Source organism: Heloderma suspectum, chromosome 12 (genome assembly GCF_057233095.1).
Source record: "Heloderma suspectum isolate Gila_16-S chromosome 12, 16-S_ref, whole genome shotgun sequence".
NCBI lineage: Eukaryota > Metazoa > Chordata > Lepidosauria > Squamata > Helodermatidae > Heloderma > Heloderma suspectum.
This window is the reverse complement of record NC_139469.1, coordinates 8,142,874-8,169,523: the sequence shown is the minus strand read 5'-3', so window position 1 is coordinate 8,169,523 and position 26,650 is coordinate 8,142,874. Positions and strand designations below refer to the sequence as shown.

General features: G+C 48.1%; 2 protein-coding genes across 5 annotated transcripts in view; one reads left to right on the top strand and one right to left on the bottom strand.

Moving 5' to 3' along the window:
* On the bottom strand, positions 1-25,147 carry BRAT1 (BRCA1 associated ATM activator 1). Of its 4 annotated transcripts, none has more exons than XR_014785507.1 (15): positions 25,079-25,147; positions 24,096-24,278; positions 22,512-22,666; positions 20,577-20,724; positions 18,342-18,714; positions 15,882-16,001; positions 14,695-14,786; positions 13,931-14,049; positions 10,520-10,706; positions 9,736-9,815; positions 6,095-6,197; positions 3,766-3,864; positions 3,148-3,329; positions 527-1,618; positions 1-481 (listed from the first exon to the last, which is right to left on the bottom strand). XR_014785507.1 is itself a non-coding variant. In XM_084818264.1 (14 exons), exons 2-14 carry the CDS (start codon positions 24,220-24,222, stop codon positions 893-895), a joined length of 2,511 nt encoding a protein of 836 aa, XP_084674390.1. In that variant the 5' UTR covers positions 24,223-24,278; positions 25,079-25,147; the 3' UTR covers positions 440-892. The 4 variants fall into 4 exon arrangements, 2 of the variants coding, with proteins under 2 accessions (XP_084674390.1, XP_084674391.1); XR_014785508.1 differs by having other exon boundaries at positions 24,876-25,096; XM_084818264.1 differs by having other exon boundaries at positions 440-1,618.
* The window catches only part of IQCE (IQ motif containing E), a 47,654-nt gene continuing 46,133 nt past the window's right edge, over positions 25,130-26,650 (top strand). Inside the window, exon 1 of the mRNA XM_084818266.1 lies at positions 25,130-25,530. Within this exon, the coding sequence (XP_084674392.1) occupies positions 25,338-25,530 (193 nt within the window). The 5' untranslated portion in view covers positions 25,130-25,337. The remainder of the gene's footprint in view (positions 25,531-26,650) is intronic.

The window sequence follows — 26,650 nt, the reverse complement described above, 5'->3', positions numbered from 1 at the left end:
CAAACTGCAAGAAAACTAACTTTTATTGGCAACAAGACAAAAGTCCCGGTAAGACAACCAGCTACCTTACTCTGCAGGGACAATGGCCAGCAGGGTCTAAAAACACAGTTGGGCCAACCTGTCTGCGATACTAAATGAAAAGGGTTATTCCAAGATCAAGGATAGATTGCGCCATCGCAGAGCTCACCCCTGGAAAATGCCTGCATCGACGATGTAGCATGAAACCCACATCCAGATAACTCTGATGCTCATACAGAATGGTTCTTTTCTGGAAAGGTGCAGCCGGTTGTTGCTTCGCTACACGATTTGCTGCATATATGCGTAGTTTACATGTATACAGCGTAACAATACGTCCTGTGCACCTATCACAGTTACAAAAAAATTAGTCAAGCTGTATCTAGATCCCCCTTGAAATATCTCAATATCCATCAGTAACGGACTGCTCTTTAAAAATCACAACACCCTCTGAATACAGTAAGTCCTTGGCAGAATCAGCTCCCAAGGACTTACTGTATTAACAGTGTGCTATTGTTTTGAAGAGCAACGGGCTCTCTGTATTGCCAGGGGAGCCTACCTTGATACTGATGGCTTCGCTGGAGTTTGCATGTTGGTGATTTTATAGATCCATTCTTAACTATATACTAATCATAACCTTGTGACTTTGTTCGTTCCCTGCAGGTGTCTCTCAATTTTTCTTACATGCCATTTAGCCCCACTTTGGTTTTGACTCCTCTTGGATTATGTCCAGAAATGGCTTCCTCCACGGGGATTTTGGGCAGCGCCCATCCACACAGGAAGGGATTTTTGCAAAGTGGCCTGTTGTGCCCTTGGGGGTGGGGATGCCTTCTAGAGCAAGGACATTTTCCAAGCTGGGGGCCTCTGGGCCACCGCTTCAGTAACAGTCTGCTTCATTCTCTTCCATGCTCCCTGCAGCAGCCAGGATATCTTGCAAGAGGGACCGGGGGCTCTGCTCCAGGTGGTCACTGCTGACGTCCAGGGATCTCTGCAAACCCTCCAGGTCTGTCGTCTCTAAAATCAGGAGCAGGCGCTCTGGATCCTGGGAAGCCCTTTCAGCAGAGTCCCTGAGGGGATGGATCAAAGCAGATAGAGTTGCTCCCCTCGGCGCTTCCTCTGGCCCAGCAGCGGCGTCCGGCTCTAACCTCTTTCCCTGCTCCAGGCAGTTGTCTGTGCAAATCTTCGCTTTCACTGCTCGAAGGACCTCGCAGGCTTTCAGCGCGACCGGCCTGTCGCAGTCATGCAGGGCTCCAAAGAGGAACTCAAAGAGCTGCACTCGGCAGAATGTCTGCAGCAATTCAGAAAGATAGCCAGGCGGTCTGGCGGGTGACGAATGGGCCGCGTGCAAGCCTTCGATGAGCCCAAAGCGGCCGAAGGTCTGGGCAGCAAACACTGCGGCCAGTTCCAAGCCGGTGACCTTGACTTCCCAGTCCAAGTCTCTGTGCACGGCTTGGATCGCTCTGGAAACAAATTGCTCGGGGTTGGCCAGGACCTCCGGGTGGCCTTCCCGCAGCCAGTCCGTGAAGACGCCGACCACGGCTCTGCGGGGGAAGCCTTCAGAGTCGGTGGACAAGATGTCCAGCAATCGCGCTCCAACGCCGGCCTGGGCAACAACAACGAGAAAGGGGGATCTCAACACTGTTTTCATCCTCACCCCCGCCACCACCGCTTTTAAATCGTATGCCGCTTTCCCACGCGTTGTGCCCAAAGCAGCGCGCAACACAAGAACAGCAGTACCAGAACAAGCCTGCATATCCATACAACAGCTGCAATGATACATTACCATAACAACCCAAGCCATTACTTTCACTAACACCAACATAAGATTTTAGTATCAACCATTAAGGCACAATACCCATTTTTATTAATCTGAGACGCATCAGCCAAAGACAAACATGCCAAACCTTTCCAATGCATCGAGGCATTAACAAATATACAGCCAAGAACCGCTTCGCCCCAAAGTGCCAAATGCAAGAAACAGCAGCCAGGTTTCTCATAACCTGCAGCAGCTGATCTCTCCCATGCTAAACTCTCTCATCCTGGTGCAGTTCTTAGGGCTCCAGAGGAGACAAGGGGTGTGCGCGCGATGTTTAGTCTCTTCCCTTGTGCTCTGGAAGTTCCTGCTTTTTCTGTTTGTTCCGTACACTTTCTTCCTTTCAATCTAAAATACAGCTATACAGTATGGGGAAACTCTGACGGCCAGATTAGGCCCATGTTCTAGAGGTTTCCCTCCCCTGCTATATGCAATAGCAAACCCATTCACCAAGTGTGGACCTGTATGTAGCCAAAGTAATATCATCCAAGCAGACGGAGGGATTGTCAGGCTTGAGGGAACCCCAAGGTTTGTAGAAGTACAACGTAAGTTAGGAAAAAACCTAAGAGCCCCCCCACCCCCACCCAGAATAAAACCGCCAAATAAGGACTGAACATGCTCACTGGCCACAGAATTCTAGCTTATTGTTGGAAAGGCAAAAATAAGGAAAATTGGGGGTCGGGGGAGAATGCGATGGAATATCCTGGAAAAAGGCACATCATGCCAGCTGACACCCTAAATAGCAACACTGCACACTTGTTACATGTATGCCCCACCTTTCTTCCAAGGAGTTTAGTGCAGTACACATTGTTCCTCTCCCCATTTTATTTTCACAACAACCTTGTGAGGTAGGCTAGGCCAGAAGGGAGGGAATTCTGCAGCTTTGGTGCCTTCACTGAGAAGGCCCTGCTGCTGGTACCCATCAGCTGACTATCCAGCAAAGATGGACTAGAGGAAAGGGCCTCTCATGCCAATCTTAAGGTTTGGGTGGGTGAATCTGGGCAAAGGAGACCATTACGTCCCAGTCTGTTCAAGGCCTTAAAGGCTGACATGAGAGCTTTAAAAGTGAGCCCCGAAATGAACAGATATGCAAAGCAACCGATCTCAGATCAGCGTGATGTGCTCCCACCACCACTTGCCAACCAAGATCCTTGCCATTTGCACTTTCTGCAAAGCGCCGTTTCTGCAGTGCCTGTCGAGACGGGCCCCTGTAGATATCATCGCAATGCTTCCTCATCTGGGAGTCACCAGGGCACAACCTGCTGTGCTGCCTGGTTGGGCAAGCAGGACAAAATGTTCTTTGCAGGCAAGCACTGTACCTCTTTGTGACTCCCATTGTTCTCCAAGCTGGGCGTCGCGGGGCCAACGCTGCCAAGGAGGGAAAACTGCCCTGAGGCTTTCACAGCGCTGGCTCGCACGTAGCTCTCCGGGTCGTCCAGGAGGCCCCTCGCGAGCACCGGCACTTCGGAGCAGAGCAGCTCTCGACAAAACCACTCCTGCCCTGTGGAGATAAAGAGCGCTGCCAGCTGGCACTGCCTGTTATCTTGTTAGCTGTCCATGTCTGTCTCCAGAGGGAGGCAGCGTCTCTCTCTCTCTCTGGCTAATTCAGCATCTGCTGAGGACGGGTTTTGCCAAGAGCACACTCAGGCAGTATGGGGTGGCTTCCTGGCCTCCAGGCGCCTCACCAAAGCCCCCAAACCAGAGCAGACGCAGGAGCGTGGACATCTGTTTGCAGGAATGTTCCTGGCAAGTTACGTGTTGGCCCTCTGGATGCTTCTAGAAGCTCACAGACAGGGATGATGGGGACAAGACAACCCTGCTCCCACCTGCTCTCAAATCAAGGTAGACTGCTCCTAAATGTGGAGGTTCCCCTTAACCTCATCAAGGCTAGCGAGGAACCTCTCCTCTACGATGGTCCCTGGCCCCTCTGCACTTACCTCTCAGACCCTTCAGCGACAGCGTGAAATACTCCAGGGAGGAGTCGCGCACTTCCCAGCTCGGGCTGCACAGGCGTTTCTGTAACACGGGCAACATCTCTGCCCAAAAGGGGGAAAAGGTCACAGGCAGAATCATCAAATGTCAGAGCTGGAAGCCCTTGGAGGTCATCTAGTCCAACCGCCTGCGCAGTGCGAGTCAGAACTGCTTCTGCTTATAAAGCATTATGGCTGCGATCCTATACACACTTACCTCTGAGTAAGTCCCATTCGGGGCTTACTTGTGAGTAGACAGGTGCAGGATTGTACTGTAAATTAGGAACATAAGAAACTGCCGTATATGGAGTCAGGCCCTTGGTCCATCTAGCCGATTATTGTCAACACTGACTGGCAGCAACGGCTCTCCAGGGATGCAGGCAGGATTCCTTCCTAGCCCTACCTGGAGATGCCGGGGATCGAACCTGGGACCTTCGGCATGCAAACGGCCCTTGGTCCATTTATTGTGAACCGCTGAGGGATTTTATTAGATTCAGCGGCATCTAAGTGCCACAAACAAACAAACAAACAAATAAATAAATAACATGCAAAGCGGGGGCTCTACCACGGAGCTATGGTTCTTCCCTCTAAAGATAAGTCAAGATTCTAGCCCTCATGGCTGTGATTCAAATAGGAAGACAGGATTCTGCCTTATGCCCAGTCAGAGCCTTGGTCCACCTAGCCCAGTACTGGCGACACCAACTGGCAGCGAGGGCTCTCCAGGGTTTCCGCCCTACCTGGAGAAGCTGGGGATCGAACCTGGGACCCTCAGCATGCAAAGCAGGGGCTCTGCCACAGAGCCACAGCCCCTAGGCTAAGTAGCTGTGGACCCAGTCAGTGTTTGATGGGAGGCCAGTGGGAATGCCCAGGTCTCTGAAGGTCACTGTAGTCACTCAGATGTGCATTTTTGTACTTGTATATACAAGTCATCCTAGTGTCTGGTTCATGCAGTGCAGCAGAAATCGGCTTCCCCGCCTCCCTGAGCCACCATTTTACATCTGTTTCCCAAGCCATTGTTTTGTACCTGGTTCTGGCTCAGGAGTGTTGAACCTCAGGCCTGAGGGCCAAATCTGGCCCTCCAGAGTTCCCCAGAAGGCCACATCCCTTTCCCCCCAACCACCAATCATTGGGTGGTTTCCAGGCCTTTGCATAGATCCCACCCCACCGCCCCCAAATCTAAAAGGTTGAAATACCTCTCTGAAGGCTTCGTTTGTTGTTGTTTATTTGGTCAGTCGCTTCTGACTCTTCGTGACTTCATGGACCAGCCCACGCCAGAGCTTCCTGTTGGCCGTCGCTCCCCCCAGCTCCCCCAAGGTCGAGTCCGTCACCTCCAGAATATCATCCATCCATCTTGCCCTTGGTCGGCCCCTCTTCCTTTTGCCTTCCACTTTCCCTAGCATCAGCATCTTCTCCAGGGTACCCTGTCTTCTCATGATGTGGCCAAAGTACTTCAGTTTTGCCTTTAATATCATCCCCTCAAGTGAGCAGTCTGGCTTTATTTCCTGGAGGATGGACTGGTTTGATCTTCTTGCAGTCCAAGGCACTCTCAGAATTTTCCTCCAGCACCACAGTTCAAAAGCAACTGGCAGGAAAAGCTTTAAGCTAAAACTTGCTGGCACTTTTAGCCCCACCCCTTTGCCTTCAGCCCTGCCCAACACTGTGATGCGGCCCCCGAGAGCTTCTCTGAAATGGAATTTGGCCCTCGGGGTGAAAGGGGTTCTGCACCCCCGCTGGTGGATCCTGGGGGTTCTAGTAAAAAAAGAAATCCCCACAAAGCAAACCGTACCAGCTCAAGGCTGTGCACACTGGTGAAGTTGATGAAGCTGAACTGGCTTAAAATCTAAGCCGTCCAGCTCAAGGGATGTGTTTTCCGTGGAAAAATATGCTTGACTGCAATTGCGCACATCAGCTGCTAGGGGGCCTCTGTCATCCCAATTTTGGAGAAGCTCTCAGGGGCTGCATTCCAGTGATGGGTGGAGCCAAAGGAAAAGGGGCGGGGCCCCAAACACCAAAAACACCGGCGTATTGTAGCTTAAAGCTCTGACTGCCAGTGACTAAGCCTTAGGAGAGGCATTTCAACCATCTAGAATGGGGCGAAAACTGCACAAATGCTGGGAAACCGATGAACAATTGGTGGCTGGGGGAAAGGGGGTGGAACGCGGCCCTCTAGGGAACCTGAAGGGCTGGAGTGGGACCCCAGGAAGGCTGGATCCGGCCCCCCGAGCTCGAGGTTCCCCACTCCTGCTCTACTGTAACTGTGAGCTAATTTATTTATTGCTATATATGATGTTTATACCTTTGTGAAACTGTTTGTGCCGTCTGAAGTTATCAGCGGAACTGGATGGTTCCAGGACGCTCAGAAGCCATTTTAATGCTGCTTGAAATGCCTTCTTCAGAACCTGAAGGGAATAAAGGGGGACTCCTAGAAGCCTGCCAAAGAAACTCCCCCAAATTTGGCAACAGAGGAGAAATCTTTGCCTGCCTCCTCTCCAGCATTACATACAGGACCTACGGCACTATGCCTTCAGCAAATCCTCTGTTTGCCAGTGGCCACTTGTTCTCGATTGTAAAGGGGGCCTTAGACAGAGGGGGGAAGGCAAAGGCCCCCTTTACAATCGAGAACAAGTGGCCACTGGCAAACAGAGGATTTGCTGAAGGCACAGTGGCGTGGGCAAGGAACGTTCCCTCCTTCCAGACTGGGGAAGGTCATATCCTACAGTCAGGATGGAGCCTCTGGTCCAGGGTCAGGGTCGGGGTGAGGAACCATTTTTCTGTCAAGGGCCACATTTCCCCAGATGTAATCTATTGGGGGCTGCGTGCTGACAGTGGGCAGGTCCTCCCCTTTCTCTCTCTCTCTGTCACCCCCTTCTCTCTCTCTCTCTCTCTCTCTCTCTCTCCGGCACCCCCTTTTCTCTCCCTCTCTGACACCCTCTTCCTATCCAGCAGGCTGTCATAGGAGGGACAGTTCACACTTGTCAGAGGTCTGAACTGATTGCCTTTTGAAATTAGGCTGAGGGCTGTATGTAGTCCTAGGGCTGTAGGTTGTTCACCCCTGCTCTAGTGCCAAATCAGAAGCTAGTAGCCACCCCCCTCCCCCAACTGAGTGGAAGGGTGGTGGTGATTTAAACCTGAATTCTATTGACTCCACACACCTCCCGCAACATGCAGTGGTAATTATTATACCATGACCACAGAGGTGTTTGTGATAAATTTGCGGGAGGGAGAAGAATCCAAGTTCGGTTCTTCTGATCCGTATAGTCCAAATGAGAGGAGTACTTAAAACTGTAATGGCAGTATATGCCAGGCACTTATATAGGAAGCTTAAAGACTGGCTGGAACAGGATATGATATTGGCGGAGGAGCAGGCAGGCTTCAGGGAGGGTCGCTCTAGCATAGATCAATGCTTGGTGCTACAGCATCTCATTGAGAAATACATCTCAAACAAGGCCACCTTGCTCTATGTAGCCTTTATAGACCTTAAGGCAGCTTTTGACTCTATCTCGAGGGTCAAACTATGGAAGAAATTAGAGGCCTCTAACATTGATAGGCGCCTGCTCCTACTCATTCAGACTCTACATAGGGACACCTCCCTTAAGGTCAGATGTAGTGCTCACGGCCACCTTACAAAGGCTGTTCCAACACAAAAAGGGGTCAAGCAAGGCTGCATTCTCGCCCCACTTTTGTTCAACTTCTACATCAATTCAATGGTAGACCAGCTAAACCATACCAATTTTCATCCCCCCAAAATTGCAGGGAGGCATATAACTACTTTACTATATGCAGATGATGCAGCTATTATCTCAGGGACTCCAATTGGGCTTATAAGAGCATTGCGGAAGTTGACTGAATACTGCGAGGAAGAAGATCTGATGATCAATTATCAAAAAACAAAAATCATGACGTTTGCGAAAAGACCAAAAATCAGATCATGGATGATAAACCAGCATAAGATTGAGCAGGTCTCCCAATTCAAATATTTAGGGGTAGTCCTTCAAGCAAACGGTTCCAGGAAGGCTCACGGCGAATATGTGGCGTTAAATGCACAGAGAAGCTGGTCAGCAATAGCACAATTTATGAGAACGAAAGGCGACCACTATATCCCTTTAGCCCTCCAATTATACCAAGCAAAAGTACCAACGCAACTATTGTACGGCTCTCAATTGGGGCCTTTCCCGAATACCCAAATATTAGAACGTGTACAATCAAAATTTTTGAGGGCAATATTGGGTGTTCCTAGGGATGTCTCCAATGCAAAGATAAGATTAGAGACTGGCCAGATCAAAATTGAAGCTAGGGTTTGGGTGGCTATTCTTGTATACCGGCTTAGACTGTCATATTTTCCTACTGGCCTTGCCCCACTAATTTTGCAAGACGATTTTAAATCCAATTGGATTCAGTCAATTGAACAGAAAATAGCTTTCGTGGGTCTTCCCTTGCGGACTTTATTAAAGATGGGTTTTGAACAGGCAATGGAGACTATCAAGCAGCACATTGCAGATATTGAGAGACAAAGTGACCTCAACAGTGCCCCAGAATTCTATCTTATGGAGGACTACAGATACATCGTAATAGCTGCACCCTATCTTGAACAACTGGAACTGCATAAACATAGAAGGGCATTTACCTTGGCCCGTCTAAATGGACTCCCCTTGGCAGTTTTGGAGGGACGGTACAAAAAGATCCCCTGGTCAGACTGCCTTTGCCCCTGTGGCATGGAACAGGTAGAAACTACAGAGCACATTTTGCTGTGGTGTATATTTTGTAGAGATATTTGTGCCACACTCATCTCCCCACTGATGAATCGCTTTCTGGGACGTACAGGACAACAATATACCTACATATGGTTGTCTGACACTAATTCGACATTTACATACAGTGTCACCAAATTTTTTGCGGCTGTGATAGGTGTTCAAAGAAGGATGCTGAGGGAGCGCGGACTTACCTAGCTGGATGAAAGTCTGGAGTGTAATGCCATCCACCCAATATAGCTGATTTGCATTACATTAGTACTACACTGTGTTGAAGTGTCTATTAATTTGATTGGGGATATATGGCAGATAATTTTAATGTAGTTCCTTTTTTGAGCTGGTCTTTGACCTTAATAAAGTTTTATTCTATTCTAAACTGTAATGGCGCCCCGGCAGTCCATATCGCTCACAGAGATCAGGGTGAGCTGGCAAATTTATACAGCTGGCCTAGCATTAGCAGACAGTATGGGATTTGTTTATTTAGATTGTGTTTTACCCCGAACTTCAGCCAAAAAGACTCCCAGAGTGGTTTACAAAGATGAATAATAAGAGAGTCCCTGCCCTTAGACTTACAATCGAAAAGACACAGCACACAAGGGAAAAGGGAAGCGGAGGGAGGAGGAAAGACGCAAGTTCAGGCACCAGTTCTTAAAGTTACAGTTCTTACAGCTGCGATGGAAACAGTTCAGGTAGCCTGATGGAATGGCTGCTGGCCAGGTGACAGCTGGGAGAGCCAAAGGCAGCTGATCCCTCAGGACAGGCAATGAAACCGTGTGTTACTCGTCTCTCCCTCTGCTCTGCAGCTGCCACAAGGTGCCAGTTCTAAGAGACTGACCCCAAGAGAAACAGGCCTGCCTACAGGAGCCAAGAGCATGCCAGGGAAGCTAGCCTCTAATATCATCATCCTTAGCAACATTTATTTATTTATTTATTGCATTTCTATCCCGCCTTTTTTCCTCTTGCAAGGAACCCAAGGCGGCTTAGATGATCCCCCTCCTCTCCATTTTAGCCTCACAACAACAATCCTGTGAGGTAGGCTGGGCTGAGAGTCTGTGACTGGCCCAAAGTCACCCAGCGAGCTTCCGTGGCCGAGTGGGGGCTAGAACCCGGGTCTCCCGACTCCCAGTCCAGCACTCTAGCCGCTACACCATGCCAGCTCATTGCTGAATACTCCATATTTCATACTTACAGTAGGGCTGGTATCTGGACTTTTCAAGTACATGAGAAGAACATCAAAGACTTGATCCGTGGCTTCCTCATGAACCGAAGCTAAACACGTTGAGAAGAACAGTCAGGAATGATCATCGGGAATAAACAGAACTCCCAGACCTGCAGCGCACTTACAAATACAGATTTCCGTGTCTAATTTAATAGGGAAGATGGTTGAAACCAGGGGGTCTAGAATTCTGCCCATCAAAACAAAACTCAGATTTTGTGACTAGAGGACCAGATCTTAAGCAGGGACATTCTCAGAATTGCCATTGCCGTGCAATGGAAAGAGCCCCCTCTATTGTGGCACCACAATTATAGACCCCCCTCCATGCAATACAAACCCAGGGTTAATTGTGGGTTAAACAAACTTAACCTACAATTAGTTGATATGTTAATTCTGAGTGGTGTAACCTACGATTCACCCACAGTGTCCGGGTTTGCACGTAATGAAACAACCTCCGATCGGGCAAATTGGAGGTTGTGCACACGACATGGCTAATCGTGGCTTAATTAACCCACTTAATTAACCCATGATTTGATGCCGTTACATGCAAATGGGGCTGTTGTGTTATAAGGTGACTGTCTGAAAGGAAAGGTGCAAGGCAGGTGAGCATCCAAGATCAATGCAAAAGGAGAGAATAGTTTGAAAAGAGCCATCAAGGGAATTCAAACGCTCCCACTGCCCCAACGATCCTTGCACTGTTGCAACAACCCTGAAATCGAAGAATGCAGAATTAGGAATGGAGAGAAAAACTACTCACTTGCCCACCGAGAGAGCGCCCCAAGGAGACCAAGGGCCGCCCTCTGAACCCGGAAGCAGCCGATCAGGATTTTGCCAACTGTTGCTCCCAAGGAGGACACCGGAACGGCGAGGCCGACGCAAAACTGCAGAATGGTCACCACGGAGTGTAGCAAAGGCTTATGGGGGAAACCCACTGACAAGCAAGCCTGGGGAAGGAAAGGATACGTGAATTCCGGGCCAACACCCGAGGTGTATTACATACAGCGAACACGTGGCCCTCCAGATGTTGTTGGACTGTAATTCCCATCTATGCTGACTAGGGTAACTCCCTAGTCAGCATAGCCAGTGGTGAGGAATTATGGGAACTGTAGTCCAACAACTCGAGGACCACACCCCCACTCCTGATATACTTGTGTGTATGCTGCAATCCCATTGCACAAGTGCAAAATTTGCTAGCGAGGGCAGAATTCAGCATCGAGAGCGCTTCAGATACATTTCTTAAAGAAGCCTCCAACTCTGAAAGCCGGCCGAGAGGCCTCCTGAAAGAAATTGGGCACAGGGGCAGTGTTAAGCCTGAATGCCAGCGGCCAGGAGAGGACGTTTTGTTTGTGACCCGGCCCACGGGTCCTGGGTTGGCATCTCCTCTCATTCTGATCCTGAGCCAGGGCCACCTGCCCTGGAAGGGTTGTGGCCCTCCGTATCCACTCACTGTTTTTAGATGTCTTGCTGCCTTTTTATGTTATAATTGTTTGATGTTCTCCAATTAGTTTTACCTATATTTTAACTTGGGGGGGGGGGGATTTACGTGGAAGGGTTTCTTCCTGTGTAAACTGCCCTGGGAATTTCTACTGAGGAGCAGTATGGACATTTCTATCATGAATAAACAAATTATAAAATGAGATGCCTGTCAAGGGCACTATGGTGTGAGGCTTCCTGTCAGAAAACTGTCCCTTTAAACCCCCTGAAACGTAGCCTGCCGGGCAGGGCTCTGGGCAGCTACCAGGCCCCAGCTGGGGATATCAGAAATCGTTTCAGCTCTGAACTCCAGATTAATCTCTGCCCTCACTGTGGAGGCGACTGTGACCCTCTGAAATCTCCTGTCTGCCTGTCACCTGGCTGGAACAAGGCATGTTCTGGTACCTTCCAGAGCTCTTGCTTCTTCCTGAGAACTAGAAACCACAGAAAACTTAATGAAAGTATAATGTCAAGGAGAACGGGTTGATGCAATTCCCACATGTTATGCTCTCAGGGTTCCCCTTATGACGTGGACCCCCTGAGCAACTCCGTAAGGATCTCTTGCCTCCTTAAGAGTCCCATCTTCCTTCTTTTACCTTCCCCTTTCCAATAACATGGGGTTTAGGCTGTAGAAGTGGGGTGACTGACACTCCAGACACTTGGGGTTTAACCACAACAGTTTACTGGTAAATTAAAGCAAGCAAATGACAACTAAAGGTATTTACAAAATAGAGCTGGGTTACACAAAAGGCTTTAAGAGAAAATAAAAGTTGCAAAATGCAAGCTCCTTTACCCTAGCTGTCCTTAGACTTTTCCAGGCGGCTTCTTCCTGCTCCCTCTTCAGGCTCTGGTCTCCCCGACTCTGCTCTTACTGCTCTGGTCTTTCTGACTCTCTTGTTTTATACCCTCCTCCCCCCAAACCAAAAGTACGGTTTCAAACCTGATGAAATGAAACTTAACTGGGGAAATGAAACTGAAACTTAGCCCGGGAAATGAAACTGAAATGTGCTCCTTTCAGGGGTGTCCCCTCCCAACAAAAAACACCTAGGCCTCTAAGCCTGACCTTTTTTCCCTTTGCCTCTGTAAGCCTCACACCTTCACATCTGCAAATGAAGCTTATGTGCATAATGTATGCAGGTTGCATCGTTCAGCATAATTTAGCTGACAAACTTCTTCTCTCGCTCTTGTTTTTAAAGCATAAAACCTATCCAACCCTTGGCTATGCTAAGACGATGGTGTTATTGCCAATTAGCGCTGCTGCAAAAGGTTGTTTTGAATAGACTGACACTCTTATTGAATGGTCACAGGCTGTACTCTTCGCATTACATTGCCATTTAATGCCAGCCTCTACCCTTTGTCCCCCTCCTTACAGCACTGAACCTCTTTCAGCCCAAGTTCTGAACTGAATTTCAGAGAAGCTGTCGGGGGTCGCATTTGAGTGGTGGAGGGGCCAAAGCAAAGAGGGCTGGGCCAAGTTTCCAAAAATACAAGCATATTTCAGCTTAGATCTCTTCCTGCCAGTAACTAAGCCTTAGGGGAACAATTTCAGCTTTTCAGGATGGGGAAAAAATGTGCAAAAGCCGGGAAACCACCCAATGAGTGGTAGCCGGGCCAAAGGACAGGGGGGCCAGATGGGGACCTGAGGTTCTGCAATCCTGCATGCCTACATATACCTGACAACTGAAGGTCACACTCCATAAGAACATAAGAAGAGCCCTGCTGGATCAGACCAAGGGTCTATCCAGTCCAGCATTCTGTTCACACAGTGGCCAACCGGCTGTCAACCAGGAACCCACAAGCAGGTCATGAGCGCAACAGCACCCTCCCACCCATGTTCCCCAGCAACTGGTGCACATAGGCTCACTGCCTCTGGTACTGGAGGTAGCACATAGCCATCAAGACTAGTAGCCATCAACAGCCTTTTCCTCCAGGCATTTGTCCAACCCCCTTTTAAAGCCAACCAAACTGGTGGCCATCACTACATCCTGTGGTAGCGAGTTCCATAGTTGAACTATGCGCTGTGTGAAGAAGCCCTTCCTTTTCTCTGTCCTGAATCTCCCACCAATCAGCTTCATGGGAGGACCCTGGGTTCTAGTATTTTGAGAGAGGGAGAAAAATGTCTCCCTATCCACATTCTCCACACCATGCATAATTTTGTAGACCTCTGTCATGTTGTACTGGAACGGTCTTTAATATTCACTGATGTACACGCATTTTTTAATTATTTACCTGCTTCATGGAAATTAACAAATGGTCAGTGTAACTGGATTCTCTGCGCCCTTTTGACAGCTAAAAGACTGATATTACAACACTGGAAGGATAAATGCTCACCGCCTATAATGCAATGGATTGAGAACCTTACGACACTTTCAATATTTGAATGGGTGGCATATAGACGCCACCTTCAAATGGATCCTTATTTGGATATTTGGTCCGCTTTTGTTGATGCCTATATATATTGCTAGAAAGTCATATGCATTCCATATGTATTCATTGCTATGGATATATTCAAATCCACGTATGTATCTTTTAAAAAATGGGAAAAAAATTTTTAAAAAAGTTTTGCGGGTGCCTGCGCATGCCACATCGAGGACCCCTGCTCTGTATCATTGACTATCCTGGCTGGGGATGATAGAAGTTGTAGTCCAACACATCTGGAGGGCCCCAGGTTGAGGAAGGCTGCTCTATAACCTACCAAGCATTGGATCTCTTCAAGATAAGCCAACGACTGGCACAGAAGACTGACGCAGGAGGACCTCGAGGAGAGGAGGGACTCCACAGAGGTAGCGTTGGTGGGAGGCCCATCCAGCAAACCTGGTGGGGAAGAAAATGACATTTATAGAGCAAAATAGTTGTGTGATATGACTGGTAAGGGTCTGCAAAGGGGAGAAATCAAGCTGGTTGTTATCTGCAATGGAGGCATTCTAGATGAGAGCCAGTGTGGTGTAGTAGCTAGAGTGTTGGACTGGGAGTCCGGAGATCTGGGTTCTAGTCCTCACTCGGCCATGGAAGCTCACTGGGTGACTTTGGGCCAGTCACAGGTTCTCAGCCCAGCCTACCTCACAGGGTTGTTGTTGTGAGGCTAAAATGGAGAGGAGGATTATGTACGCTGCCTTGGGTTCCTTAAGGAGGAAAAAAGGCAGGATATAAATGTAATAAATAAATAAAGATGAAGCTGGACAGCCATCTGTCAGGGATGCTTTGACTTGGAATCCTGCCTTGCGCAGGGGGTTGGACTCGATGGTCTTATAGGGCCCTTCTGACCCTGCTGTTCTATGATTCCTCCACCCAGAAGTGGGGGGACACCATCTAAGACATTCCTGCAGATATTATCATCATTTCAATGTAGGCCCACACAAACGGTTTTGGGGCCTGTTCACCCTATTGTCCCACCTGCGCCTCCCGCTTCATTGGCATGGGCACTTAGCTTTGAAATGGCCTTGTAACTCAGCATCATACCTGGGAATTCTATGGAGTCCGAAGCAGCTCTACAAACGCAGCCCATCGGCAGGAGCAGAACATTCAGACTTTGCGTCTTAATCGCCTGTGGGCTTCAAAGGAAGAGGGGGCCGTTATGGCTCTCTGGCATTCTCAAGGACAGAACATCCCTGTGGCTTAATGCAGGAGCAGGCAACCTTTTCAGGCCTGTCGGCACACTTTGCAATTTGAGAAAGCATCGTGGGCACCGCCACAAAATGGGTACCCTGTAGATGAAAGCTCGGCCCACAACTGTCCGCCATCTTCATTTCCTAAGAACGTCCCTGAGCCCCATGCGTGGTCCAGAGACATTCACGGGAAAAGACAGCGACGGCAGCTAGAGGCCTCACTTGGCTTTGAGGAGATCCCAGTTGCCAGGAAGAAATTCTAATTTTGAAATAATTAAAAAGTAGGAGAGGTCGGGCACCTCAGCGGACACCAAGAAAGCTGTATGAGGCTGTGCTGGTGCCTGTGGGTGCCACATTGCCTACCCCTGGTTTAATGAATCTGAAACATTATTTTGTATATTAATATAAAATCCAAACACTCACTCACACACATGCACACAAGAAGATCTCCAAATCAAGTCTGGTTTGAATCATTGTGGTCTGCAAATGGAAGAGAGTGCTTTAGGTGGAAGATGATGCTTTAGGTCTGTGTTCCAAGGAGATTACAGATTGAGGTTTGACCATGGGGAGAGGACAGAAGGGGTGGGAGAATCAAGGACATCAAGGGGGGCAACATAATTCTCTGCTGGTTTACTCAGGAGTAAGTCCCACTGGTTTCAGTGGGTCTTATTCCCTAGTAAGTGTGCATAAGGATCACAGCCTTCGGCTTCATTTCACCTGAGGATGAAAACTAGAGGGCTTTGCATGGCTCTGTGGGAAAGGTGGGTCTGAATCCATTACAGCTGCCTTCCCCAATCTGGTGCCCCCAACAGATGTGGTGAACTACGACTCCTATCATCCCCAGCTGGCATGGCCATTGGCAGCTCATTGGGCCACACTGGCTGGAGATGACCGGAGTTGTAATCAGCACATCTGTTGGCAGGAACCAGGTTGGAGAAGTCTACGTTAAGGCAACCAAAATACTTAATGATTGCTTGGCAGCCCTAAGTCAGGAGGCCCATTAGCCATTTGGCTTCAAAGTTCAAGAGCATCCACTCTTACCATGCCTCAAGCTTCAAGAGTCCCAAGGCCAGGGGACCAGCTTGCGCCAGGCTTAAGTTCTTCAGAGCGAGGGTTACCGGCTTCCAAAGGCTGCACTCGTGACAGCTGAATGCAGGAGACCTACAGGAGGGAGGCACAGGGTGAGTGGGGTGTGCGCACAACCGGCACGGAGCGGCATAACTTCTGCCTATGCAACCTGTCTGCCAAGACCCTACTTCATGCCCTCCCATTCCCACGGCTCATGTAAACCCCTTCTGAAGTCTGTTCCAAGAACATCCGTTGGTTCTAAATGCGACAGCCGACTTACCAGGTGGAGTGACCTCTGCCAAAAGTTTGGCAATGGTTCCCAATTCATTTACAGGCATAATTCAAAGCACTGGTTTGAACATTTAAGGCCCTAAACAGCTTTGATCTAGATTAGGGGTGGGCAGAAGGCAGATCTCCAGATGTTTTGGACTTCAACTCCCAGAAGCCCTTGCTGGCACAGCCAACGGTCAGGAACGCTGGGAATTGAAGTCCCAAACATCTGGAGATCTGCCTTCTGCTCACCCCTGATCTAGTTTACCTCCTCACAAGTCCTTCTGACGAGGCCTTGCTCCAAACCCCTCCTCTCTTTGAAGTTAAATTGATGGAGGACAAGAAGCAGGGCCTTTTGCACAGTGGCACCTTCATTATGGAAATCCTGCTGAACTTGGGCGGGCATTTCTGTTTCTACCTTCCAGAAAGTAGTGAAGACTTCTATTCCAGCAGGTGTTTGTAGGGCAAGGCTGAAGTTACTAGGGCTGTTCTTAATTGTGGCTGATCTGCTGCTTCAGTATGTTTAAATTCTTGTGTTTTTTGTTGGATCTTCATACTGCCCTTAATTGTAGGCTCTACTGTATTTCATTTTAAGTTGTGAGCTGCCTAAATGGACCCAGGGGACCATGTGGTCAGCAAAACATTTCAAAGAGTGGGAAAAAAACCCTAGGAATGTACAGATTTTGTATAACCCATTCCGTCTGCATTTTGTCAGGTGCCTTTTGTTCCAACGTCTGTTCACTGATGGAATCGGAGGGTTTCCAGTTTCCTGCATTTGCGCAAATTCACACTTGCACAAATGCGCATCCCCGACACAAATGTGCAAATCCCCCCCTGCACATTTTTGGCCAGTTTTTTTTTATTTTATGTATTTTTCTATGACTGAAATTGTGTAAAAAAAACCTGGTCTGTAAGTCCACAGAATCTGTGTGACTCGAGAAAAGCTGGTCCATTGTGGAACACGTGGGATGGATTCAAAGAAATCTGAACTCATTTGATTCCGTTGTGGATTTCTCTGACATCCCTAAAAAACCCTGATGTATCCTCTCCGCTTTGTCTTGCAGTCCAAGGCCATTCAAAGGTGCCATAGCGTGACACTTTGAACCAGAGCTTCCCCTGCAATGTGGCTGGAGGGACAAGGCTACAGACACAATCAGGCTTTGGGGTATAAAGCAAGGGTGGACAATGTGTACTCCTCCTGAAGTTGTTGGAGCGCAATTCCCACCATCCCTCAACACTGGCTATGCTGGCTGGGGCTGATGGGAGTTGCAATCCAACAACATTTGGAGGGCCACACATCCCCCCTCCCCCAACATAAGGTCTCCCTTATGAAGGTCTTTCAAAGCTCTGGTTTTTGCTTGCTTAGCTTTGGCAGGATTTCCAGAATGAGGGTGCCACTCCAGAAAAGGCCCTGCTTCTTGTCCTCCATCAAGATACAAAGGTCAAATGTGACCCCGGTTCCCCAGAAGGTGGGCCTGTTGTCTGGAACCCATGACCTGCTACTGAGCGACTCCAGCAGAAGCTCCCAGGACCCACTAGGTTTGGCTTGACTGGGATGGGCCACAGCTCTGGGAGAACCAGTCGAGGTGTGGATGCTGTCCCACTATCTTCCCCCACGTGAACTAACACTGCCCTATAAAAAGAGTAAGACCTGGTTCACACGTAATGACAACCCATGGTTTAATTAACCCATAGGTTGTTGCCTTACCCAGGGTTTACCCATGATTTGGCTGCCAGACCAAGCAAACAGCAGGTTGTTTTTTCAATTCCTGGGATGTTTGGTTCCCATCCCCTTTGCCCACTCCCTCTCTGTATCCCACATGCCTTTGCAACAGTGTAGTACTGGCATGTAGAGCAACTGGGTTTTCTTTTACTGCTCTTGCCTGCTGCTTTTGTAGCCTGGCAAAACAAACCATGAACAGCCTACAGTTCTGGGTTTGCCTATAATGACAACCCATGGTTTTGACAACCCAGACTTCACAACCTAACAACAAACCATGGGTTTTTGTGGGTTGTTCATGGTTAACAACACATATTTAACCCTGAGTTCCAGATTCACACGTAACGACAACCCATGATTCACCAACTCATACTCATGTAAACTATGGTTTAGCATCACATGCAAACCCAGCCTAACCGTTGGTGACTGAACAGACCACCCACCTTGCCATGCTAAGGAACAGATCCACCAGCGAGTGTCCAGCCAGGACCGACTCCTCCATCAGAAGGGACCCAACCGTTTCTGCTATCCGGGACCAAAGCACTTCCGTCCATTCATCCTGGCTGTGTTCAAATAACGTCGTTAGGAGCTTCAAGGAATGTTGGACACGGGAGGAGGAGCGGGACTGAAGCGACTCCTCCGCTCGAGCCACAATCATTCGCGCACAGGCCGGCCAATCGCAGTCCTTCGTACTGAGAAGGCGAGACGGTTCGGACTGCACCGAGAAGATGAGCATGTGGGCAAGAAGCCGATTGGCTCCTGAAGCAACGAATAGGCTGCGGTCTCCTTGAAGGGTGAAAATCACGTCCAGGGCTCCTGGTTTAAAAAAAAAAAACCACACAAGGGGGCTGACAATATTGTGAAAATACAGCTCTTCTGCAGGAAATTGTCTCTCTTGGGGCTTTTATTGACTTATCAATGACAGTATTTTCAGTGACGGGGCTGAATTTGATGGCGCAATTATGTGTGAAGATATTTTGACTCTGCTGCAGTAGGGGTGAAAGAGAAAACGTTAACGATGGCACCGGCTAACAATGCGCAGTAGCTTTTGTTCAATTGATTATTTTGTTCTTTCTTTGTTTGTTACATTTAAGGAGCCCAAGGCAGCATACATCTGCCTACTCTCCATTTTATCCCCACAACAACCCTGCGAGGGAGGTGAGGCTGAGAGTCACTGATTGGCCCAAAGTCACCCAGTGAGCTTCATGGCCAAATGGAGACTAGAACGCAGATCTCCCCAGTCCAACACTCTAATCAATATACTGGCTCTCAGATTTAAATCTCACATCTTCCTGTACTCTTTTCACTCTCTCAGTACTACTTGTATTAAGGTGTGAGTAATATGCACATTAAATTCAATCATTTAAAAGGCAAGGCGATCAGCTGTAAGTGCTTTATAGTACAATCCAATATACAACTACTCAGAAGTAAGCACCATCGCGTTCAATAGGCCTTCCTCCCAGGTAAATGCATATAAGATCACAGCCTCAGTTACTGGGCAGTCATTTAAATGATGCAGCTGGTCTACCAATCTGAGCTGTAAGCCACAGTCGCCAGTAGGGCCTTGTATACTATAGGGAGAAGGTGGGCAATACGCTGAAATAATAAATAATAAAAAGTGAAATAGTTAAAAGGTTTCATTTATTCGGCAGTGTCACTTCTGTTACCAATGATCTCCACAAACAAGCAGATATTTCTACTAGCCATAAGGAAACACAGGCATGAAGCCCATATCTATCAAGAAAACAAGCTGCCCAACCAGCAAAGCCAGGAAAGGAGAGTTCAAAGGACTTTAGAGTTTGAATGGTGTCCCACCAGCCCTAAATGAAATTAACATCTCCTTCTTTTTCCCAATTGGGGCTGTTGGTAGAAGCCATGGCTCTGCACTGAGATTATGATGCTTTATTTGTTTAGCATCATCAGTGTGCACACCGCTTTACAGAGTACAAAAGAACAGCTCCCTACCCCAAGGAGTTTACAGTCTAAATTTGACAGAGAGGAAACGGAGGTGAGGGTAAATGGGGGAAGAACATTTCATTTCTATACCACCCTGTACCAAAGCTCTCTAGGCGTTTGCAAAGATTAAAACCCTAACAATACAATATAATAATGCAAAATCATTATCAAACAATGTTAAACAATTATCAATAAAAATCCCAGGACCTGTTATAAACCTTATCATATGCTGTCAAATGCCTGGGAATGGAGGAAGGTCTTGATCCGGCACTGAAAAGATGACAGCATTGGCACCAAGCAGACCTCCCTGGGGAGAGTGTTCCACAACTGGGGAGCCACTGCTGAGAAGGCCCTCTTCTTTGGTCCCATCCTCTGAACCTCCATCGGTGGAGGCACTTGAAGGAGAGCCTCAGGTGATGTTCACAGTATATGGGTTGGTGCATACCAGGAGAGGCTCTCTGTCAGGAATTGTGGTCCCGAGCTGTGGAAGGCTTTATAGTTCAAGATGTGATTAATTCAGCTATGGGGTTCAGCTTAGTTACAGGAGGACATGGGAGCTAGGGACTGGAAACAGGATTCCTCGGGTAAGACAGCCATGGTTGTCAGAGATGGTTTTTCTTTTTGAAGGTTTAGAAAGGCCCAGTGCCTCTGCTATACTCTCAGCTGCAGACACAGGTGCGACGTACACATCTGGGCAAGGAAAGCATCCAAGCAGCACTTACCAGAGTTGCACAGGAACTGGAAGGCGCTGTAGTGCTGCAGCATCGTGTACGCCCCCTGCACCCAGCCACTGCGTATGGACATGTCTTCCCACAATGCACTGCCAAGGGGTCCCGCTTCTCCGAAGGCACCAAACACCACTTCCCCCTGCTGAATCAAGAACAGTGGGTGAAAGAGGATAAATATAAGTTACTCCAGGCATTTGACAGCATATGATAAGGTTTTTAATGGGCCCTGGGATTTAAGATTGATTGTTTAAACCTGTTATAATTTTGTACATCAGTTTTATATTATTATATTCTTGGGGGTTTGATCTTTGTAAACCACCCAGAAAGCTTTGGCTATTAGGCGGTATAGAAATGAAAAATGACCATGAAATTACGAAATTATCATAAAGAAAATATCCAAGTGGTCAATGGGTTTCACCTCCATTTTTGTCTGTCAAGTAGAGTAAAGATGTTAAATGGACTACCCTCTGTCAACAACTAAGACTTAAATTTGATGCTTTTTGGTTTGTCTTTGGATTTAAAAAAAATATTAGAAAAAAGAAGAGTAGGGAAGGAAAATCATGTGTTGCATTTCTAGAGCTGCCTTCCTGACAGAGATCTCACTGTATTGAAGTAAGGCTGAAGGCTGCCCACAAAAGATACGGGCAAAGCTGGGACAGAGGCTATGAAATCCTGCCTCCCACCCCCCATGCCAAGCCAAATGCAGGGTCTCTTGTCAAATTTTTCAGCTTCCATTTTTAGTGAAAAAGCAACCCTGGAGGTTTCCCCCTGCACTTAATACAGATGTAAGGAAAAATCTGCAGGTGGTACTTACCCAACTGTCAGTGGAGGCTGGTGGCTCCATTGTCAGTGGGCCAGTGGATCCTTTAGAGTTCTGACTGGTGCTGGCTGAAACCCGGAGCAGATCTACCGCCCCACTGACATAAGAGCCACCAGCCTCCACTGACAGTTGTTTAATAAGTAGTTGATGTGCCCTTTACTGTTCTGGCCAGTCACAAAAGGGCTTAGGAAGTTGAGATTGTTGGTCCATCTAGCTCAATATTTTCTACGCTACAGATAGGCTACTTGGCGCCCTCCAGGTGTTTTGGACTACAACTCCCATCACCCCCAGCCAATGGGGGCTATGGTCCAAAACTTTTGGAGGGCACCAGAATGCCTACCCCTTGTCTCCAGTGATTGGCAGCGGCTCTCCAGGGTTTCAGACACAAGTACTCTTCAGACTTGCCTGGAGATGACAGGGATTGAACATGAGACCCTCTGCATGCAAAGGATGTGCTCTACCACTGAGCTACAGCCCCTCCCCAAGGTGATAGATTTGGGGGTGCCATTAAAGGGTGGGAAGCAGTCAATCATTTATTTGTTGCTCTATTTTTACCACCAGTGTTTGAGGGGGAGTATTTTGTACATCAGGCGTCAAAATCCCTTGGGCCGCTTCCGCAAAAGTACCAGGATGAATGACAAAGATTTGGCACTTGCTTCCTAATTGCATTTCATGTAAAATTAGTTAACAGCGCAGGCCTGTATCCTCACCTCCTAACAGGATTATTCCTGTTCAGGATTTCAGCCAGCCACTCCCTCAGGCTCCCCAGCTTTTGTCTTTCTGAAAATCTGGATTTCCCCCTGAACATGCTGCGAACTCCCTCTTGTTTCTCAGTAACCCCATTTTGGCTTCAAACCTGCTGGCACTCACCACTCCAGTTTGCTATTAGGCACAGCGATAGTCCTAAGGTTCCGCTTTCTGTCTTTGCAGCGATAAAGTCTAGAAACCCTATCATCTGACGATGCATCCTGATGAAAGGTTCACCGGCAACACGCACTGTGATGTGATCAAATGCAAGCGTACAACAGGAAGCATCGTCTTTACAGCCTACAAACACCTCCAGCATTTCACAAGTACAAGCGCTTGTACCATCTCAAAATCTGACTGACCTGTAGGTGTTGGAAACTGCTTTCGGAGGCAGCAAATATCCCCGTGAGCCGAAGGACAAAGGAAAGGATACTGGGATTTGGCTCCTCTTGTCTGAGCACTGCAAGGATCAGCTCCGTCAAACATGGATTTTCCTCTAACAGCAGCAGGCTGGGTCCTAGAAGTGTGGCGGGGAGACATCAGGGAAAGATCCTGTTCAGATGTTTAGTTACGAAGCAGCAGTCTCACAGTGCAAGCCTATGCATGACTACTCAGAATTAAGTCCTATGGAATTCAGTGGGACTTCCTCCTAAGCGAGTGTGTGCAGGATTGCAGCCTCAACCTATTAAGAGATTTGGCACACCCTGAAAATACCATCTTAATCTGGATATGGAATCATCGTGATATTATGGCCCCAAACTCCTAGTCTTGTTTGGGGGTGGGGTATCTGTGTGATACCACATTCAAATCCACATGGTACAACCTGAACCAGACATCACTTTCTCCCCACTGGGAGGGATCAGTCTTTTACTGGCTGAATCTTTTACTTATCTCCATGACTCCACGACAAGTAACAAAGCCTTTGGCAGGGGGGACACCCCAAAATGTATCACAAACACAAACAACCTGGACAGAATTTTTAGAGACCTCTGGAGAAACCAGACCTAGAAATCAGCCTAGCTGCCTAGATTATAGGTTTATAAAACCAGAAATATCAGAAATAAATAAAATCATGATGGGTGTTTGGAATTATACAGCCCATGTCTCTTCTGCTTCTTTAATCTTAATAATATTTAGGGTAAAATCCAACATCAGTCTTACATAGAGTAGACCCATTGAAATGAATGGGACTTAAATGCATCATGATAACAAAAGTCCCACCCATTTTAATGGGTCTACTCTATGTAAGACTGATGTTGGATTTTACTTTTAATCTTTATAGAGAGTTTTCAAGTGTTCAAAGCACCTCACATGCATTGTCTAGCTGTAATCCTTACAACAACCTTGTAAGGTAAGCCACTATTATTACCTACCATAATATGGATATGCTAGATGGGGTGACAGGAGTTCATTTCATTTATTACATTTCTATGCCACTCAGTAGCTAAAGCTCTGTGGGTGGTTTACAAAGATTAAAAACTTTTAAAAATACAATATTGTGCATAATATAAAAAGAGTTTTGCTACAAACATATAAACAGACAGCAGACACACATACACACACACATATCCAGACAATATCCCATGAGCTGATTAAAAACCTATCATATGCTGCCAAATGCCTGGGAGTAAAGTTTTAACGTGGCGCCAAAAAGATAACAATGTTGGTGCCAGGCAAGCCTTGCCGGGGAGTTCATTCCATAACCGGGGTGGGGGGCAACACCAAGAAGGCCTTGTTACCACCTTCTGAGCCACCCTTGGAGAAGGGCCTGAGACGATGAGCATAGTGTAAGGGTAGGTTCATGCCAGGAAAGGTGTTAGCAGTCCAGCACTTCAGGTCAGCGCCAGGTTGGAGTAGCCTGCCCTAAGGCACAGCATCAGTGGATGGGTTTCTCACCCCACCTGTGAGGAGCCCTTACAAAATCAAAGGCTAAAATGTCAACCTACCAGTCTTGGTCAACGTCTTAAACCAGTCTAGTAACTTTTCCAAACAGGTGTCATCTGAAACAGGGGATCTTGGGTCTGCCAGAATGGTGCAGACTGAAGGCAGGAGTTGGGAACACTTTATGTCCATGCTGCGCTTGAGGCTTGGTTTGGTCTTCTCATCAAAGGGATGTAACAAGACTGAGCCTGCAATACAGGGAGAGCTTATCCTCTTAAGGGAAAACTGAAGATGCAAAACTGCATTAGAGTTAACAGCCCACCAACGCACAGATTATTGGGGGGGGGGGTGTCCCTTAGCCACTGCTTTTGAAGGCTACAGAAGGGGCAGAGAGGCAGGATTTGGCTAAACTGGGTAAGAGACAGGAAGTGGGGATTGCAAATTTCACCAAGAGTGCAATCCTATGCATGTTTAGACAGCCTACTACTCCCAGCATGACCCAGCCAGTAGGCTTTTCTTCTGTCTAAACATGCATAGGATTGCACCTTAAGGGGCCTCTTATTTTCCCCTCCATAATCCAGACCTGTCTGCAGCCCAATCCTATGCCCATTTACAAGCCCTGCCTGTGAGGCCTGTCTGCAGCCCAGTCCTTCGCCCCAAATAAAGAGCGGACAGTTACACTGAGCATACTCCCAAGTAACTGCACACAGCATGGCCTCCTGGAAATACAAAACCATGCACACCCACAGAAGACCGACTTTATCCGTGTTTACTCAGAAGCAAGAACCACCGATTTCAATGGGGCTTCCTCCCAAATACGCGTGCACAGCCGATTGCTGTCTTACTTGCGAGTCAGCCCCAGGGATCCCAAAGGAACTGGCTTCTAAGCATGCACGCAGAGGACCGCACCGCAAAGGCTGCAGCCCTGTGCGCACCGAACTGGGAAGGCAACTCCGCTGCGCGAAATGGGGACTGCGCTCCTGCAATGGCCCATCTCGAAGTGAAGGCGCGACATCCTTTCACCTGGCAGCACCGGGGACATCCTTACCTGCTCAGCTCCTTCCCTAGCAAGAGCGACTGAGCATGCTCAGTTCATCTCAAGCATTGAGCATGCTCAGTGGGCGTAACGGAAGCCCCCTGTTCTTTTCTCGCCAGCCCTTGACGCCTGTGCACAAGGGGGGAGTCTTGTTGCAGAGCGGGGCTGGGCTGAAGGGGCAAGTGGATTTCCTGGTAGATTTCGGGATGAGTTGTAGCAGATCGGCAAGGATGGTGTAGCAGCAGCAGCAGCAGCAAATTATAGTGCTGAAATGAGAAAGGCTTTGGGGAACCAGGCGCGAACGTTTGTATGGAATGGGGGAACTCTGCCCAGTTCTGGGACTCAAGAGAAATCCTTGGGCTCCGAATTCTGTCCTTCTAAGGGCGCAATCCTAAGCATGCTAGACAGAGAAAAGTCCTACAACTCCCAGCATGCCCCACGCACCCGGACTGGGAAGAAGGTAGGTGGGGGACTCTGCCACTGCTGAGGACTTCAGAGGAAGAGGAAGCAGCGGCGCTTTCGCTCTGTATAGATCCAACTCCGTGATGACCTGCTGAACTTTGCAACTAGGAATTTAGTGCATCGATTAGTTTTTTTTTTCCTTCTGCCCCCCCCTCCCCTTTCCTTGTGTGTTGTGTCTTTTAGAGTGTAAACCTGCAAGCAGGGACCGTCTTATCTTTGCAAGCTGCCCTGGGGGCCTTTTTGGCTGAAGGGCAGGATAAAAATGCTATAAATAAAGGTTGGTAGTAAATAAAGTCTGAACGAATAAACGACAACAACAAACTAATCCTGATGACTATATGCTACCTCCAGTATCGGAGCCAGTGTGCCCATGTACACCAGTTGCTGAGGAACATGGGCAGGAGGGCGCCGTTGCACTCATGTCCTGCTTGTGGGTTTCCCCTCGACAGCTGGTTGGCCGCTGTGTGAACCCTCGGATCTGATCCAGCATGGTTCTTCATACCTTATGTTGTTTTTCAGTAGGTCAGCAAGGGGTCCTGACTCCCAATTGTTTAACAAGTAACAAGAAAATGATCCCCCTACCCACCCACCCACCCCTAAATGAGGCTGCTGAAAGGAAGAAAGTTTGGGGAGGAGAGGGAAACGAGTGGCCTTTTACATGAAAAGACTGTGAGCTGCTCAGTTCAGTTACTGAAAATAAATTCCTAGGCTCAGAATGTGCTCAGAGGCACTCCGTTCTTTAATTCTAAGGGTGCAATCGTATGCATGTTTACTTAGAAAAAAGGCCTACAACCCTGGCTGGGGAATGCTAGGAGATGTTGACTTTTTTCTGTCTAAACACGCATAGGATTGCGCCCCGTTAAGTGCATTATGCCTTTTGTGCCTGGCTCTGGTTGGCCGACCTTGGGGTGCTAATCAAAATCAAAGTAGATCCTACAAGTCTGACGGCACTCCTGTACCTCATTCCTCTAAAGCAGCGGTGAGGAGACTTTAAGTCCGCAGGATCTACTTTGTTGTTGATGCCGTTGATTTTTTTTGTTTAATAAACCCTAAGATCCACCAGCTGCAAAATACACACACTTAGCATGCAATCCTATTTACATTTAGACGGAAAAAAAGCCC